The sequence below is a fragment of the Henckelia pumila genome, chromosome 1 (genome assembly GCF_033568475.1).
Source record: "Henckelia pumila isolate YLH828 chromosome 1, ASM3356847v2, whole genome shotgun sequence".
In the NCBI taxonomy this organism is placed as follows: Eukaryota; Viridiplantae; Streptophyta; class Magnoliopsida; order Lamiales; family Gesneriaceae; genus Henckelia; species Henckelia pumila.
This window is the reverse complement of record NC_133120.1, coordinates 166,311,425-166,314,854: the sequence shown is the minus strand read 5'-3', so window position 1 is coordinate 166,314,854 and position 3,430 is coordinate 166,311,425. Positions and strand designations below refer to the sequence as shown.

Below are 3,430 nucleotides of genomic sequence, written 5' to 3'. Positions count from 1 at the left end.
TTGAAATTATTGAATTCGAGTTAAACTTGAACACATTATAAGTTTTTTCTCGAGTCAAACTTGAGCCGAAAGTTCGATAGTTCACGAGCTTCTCATGAATTTCAATAATTTTTTAATATATATAATTATATATTAAATAAGTATTTTTTTATTTTTTTTTATCTTTCGGGCCTTTATATTCGTGCTGCTCTCGAATATGTTCTAATATTTTGAGCTAAAAGTATTAAAATTTTCTAGCTTCAAATTTTTTTTATGATATTCGATTCACTCACACTACTGTATCAAGAAGTATACTTTAAACTTAACAAACATTTTTATAAAAATCTAGGTGTTACTCACACGCCAAGTTATTACATTATGAATTTAGATTAAACCTTATTGGCATTCAAAAAGAGAGAATTGCAACAAGGGTTTTTAGTACTAGTAATCGATTAGAATTTTGGTTCCACAAGTTAATTCAAAAAATAAACAATTAAGGTAGTTCAATTTTGTTGGTTGGCTATAAAGGAATCGATTTAAAAGATTATCTACATTTGTATAAAAATGATGGAATCGGGCCAAATGCTAAGAATTTGGGAATAAAGAGCCATGAAGCTTTGGATTGAAGGATCTATTCCATTTTCAAAAAAATAAAAAGGAAAATTAATTTCTTGAAATCATGGTTTAAGAATACGGTGACGGGATTAATGCATCACTTGTGACCAAATTATTACCAAGACGTGTGTTTTACGGCAAAATTATTATGTAATATATTCCTTGTGTTGGCTAAGTATTTAGCATCCTCGCTTTGTCATTTTCAGCAACATTCTATTGTTAATTTGGCTAATGATTGCAAACAAAATGCCAATTGAAGAACTTTATTCCATATGTTGGGTTTCTTAAATTTTAACCAAGAATTTTGATAAGATGGAATATGTGTCTTGTTGGCCATTTATCACAACAAAATGGTTTTTGGTCCAAGACCGCATCTGGTCATATGGTGGTATCATAGTACCCTCCTCCCACGGTACCGACCTGGGTCCGCTTCCCTAGCATTTCGCCGTAATGTTGAGTTCCAACAGAGCACCAAGCTAAGCTAGCTTGACTTATTCACAGAAATCTTGAGTCCCAGATGAAATCCATTCGGGCAAGAATTTGTATTTGCATTGCAGCCAGCGACTAGGCATTCGTCAATCGTCGTTTGACAGTCTCCAGAGCTAGGAAAATTAGCTAGCTAAACAAGTTCAGCAACACACTGACAAATATTTAAAGGATGTAAAGCTACACGCTTGCAGCCACAATAATATAAGTAGCCAAGAATGATCGTGGCCGACTTCAAAAAAAAATGGAAAGATTGATAGTGGCCCGAACAAACATGAACCTAGGTTGTTATACAGAAGTTAGGACCACATTGATTTTGCATATGCACCCAGCTAGCTAATGGTATCACAGCAAGCCTCTGCTTAACTTATTCAAAGAAGTCTCGAGTCCCAGATGAATTCCATTAGCACAGTCTCTGCTTAACTTATTGACAGAAATGTGGAATCCCAGATGAGTTCCGTTCGCAGAAGAATATACACAAATATATGCAAGGACCTCAAGAATTTGTAATCACATTGCGGCGACGGCTAGGCATTCATTGAACCTTGCTTCACAATCCCCAGAGCTTGGAAGATTTGCATAATCAAGTTCAGCAACACACTGACAAAAATTAATGTTATGCTAAGTATATGCTACATTAGTACCAACACTCCCTCTACGTTTTCATTAAAACTCGCTAACAAAGACGATCACCAAAGATTTATTTCATTCCATGTATTCATCCACTGATCTAGATTTCACCAGCTATTCAAGTCCCCTTGAGTTTATCTTAAGACCTATACCTGTCTCAAAGTAACTCCGCAGAATCAAATTTCAACCAAAATAAAAGATCACCAATAAGTAAAAGAACAGAACCCTCAACCAAAAGAACCAAGTAACAATAAGTTCAAAGATCACCGTGTATGGAACAAAATTTGAAGGCTGGATGGATTATCATTGAACAAATAACCAGTCACGTTACATTTAATAACCAAATAAAATTACGAACACACACTCCACAAATTCCAACATAGATATGGTACCTAAAGATCATCCTCCATCCTCAAATACTCCCCGATATCGGCATGCCTATGAACCACAATCCCATTGGGATCCATCTTCCGGCAATCCACCGTGCTCTTCGCCGCATCACCGAACCCCAGCGGCACATCCGCCATGGAAAACACCACCACCCCATCATTCACCTGAATATTCTCCGTAATCCTCCCCACCCCGCCTTTCAACACACTGTTCCCATACAGAAAACTCATTTCAGAAGTGGGTTTCAACCAAACCTTGTGCTTCGCGTTGGCGGCCAAAAGATTCAAGCTTTGGATGGTGAGGTGAAACTTCCCGACCTTGGTGAATTTACCGATCTGGGTCCCGAGGGAGATCAACTTTTCACGCTTGATATTGGTGGCACGCTTGACCAGAGATTCGGAAACGTAGTAGACCCGGGCTTTTTGGAGGCGGAAGCAGTAGCGGCCGGGGTTGAAGTCGGGTCCCTCGTGCGATTGATTCTCCAAAACGATGTTTTTGAGGTTTCCGCCGACGAATTTGTGGAGTTTGTTGAAGACTTGGGTGGTTTCCTTCTCGTCCAGTGGTCTCATCGTGCTCTGCTTCTTCTTGCTATTGCTATGGCGATAGCATGGATTTTGGTGGAGGGTTTTAGGAATTAGGAGTTAGGGCAAATGAAAGAGAATATATAATGGGCCTTGATTCGAATTCAATTTGGGCCTGACTGTCGACCCAATATGGTTTAGTTCTTTTAATTCATTTTAGAGTTAGCAATAGTAAAAATTGTATCATAGTAGAATATTACAATTTACAATTGCTTTTGCTTAGATATGAAGTCTAGCAAATCCACGAGTAAAAAAATCGGACTACGGGGTGAGAATGGTGGTAAGTTTTAGATTTAGGGACGAAGTTGTGTACGAGGTTTCTCAGTGTGGTTTAACGTGGTTTATAGTTTATTGCATTAATATGAAGTTTATTCAATGCATATCGAATAGTAACGACTACGTATTTCCTTATTATTCAAAAAAATAAAAAATAAAAACATCAAATATGAAAAACATTTTCACTTTCGTTAAAAAAATAATAAAATAAAATTCTCCTTACCAATATTTTCTTGAACTAGTTGTCACACTCATACATGATTTGTTCGATATGATTTACCTAATTAGTATAATTTGCAGGCTAATGAATTAAGTAGATATCCAATATGTACCATAAAATATGGTCCATCAAAATAATAATTAAAAAAAACGATATTAAAAAGATTACCATTTCTCGTATCCTCGTCCCTCGATATATCGTGCTAATGCCCAAATATTTATTTTTATTATTATTTAATTAGTCTCTGCTTATA

The 3,430-nt window shown here is 36.5% G+C and overlaps 1 protein-coding gene across 1 annotated transcript; it reads right to left on the bottom strand.

Annotated features, from left to right (window-relative positions):
- Window positions 1-1,987: 1,987 nt before the first annotated feature.
- LOC140875831 (uncharacterized) lies at window positions 1,988-2,718 on the bottom strand. The gene has a single exon (XM_073279634.1). It carries the CDS (start codon window positions 2,667-2,669, stop codon window positions 2,103-2,105), a length of 567 nt encoding a protein of 188 aa, XP_073135735.1. The 5' UTR covers window positions 2,670-2,718; the 3' UTR covers window positions 1,988-2,102.
- Between the last annotated feature and the right edge of the window lie 712 nt (window positions 2,719-3,430).

Excerpts from the sequence above, each read along its gene's own strand:
- LOC140875831 (XM_073279634.1), bottom strand. The coding sequence starts at position 2,669 with ATGAGACCACTGGACGAGAAGGAAACCACCCAAGTCTTCAACAAACTC.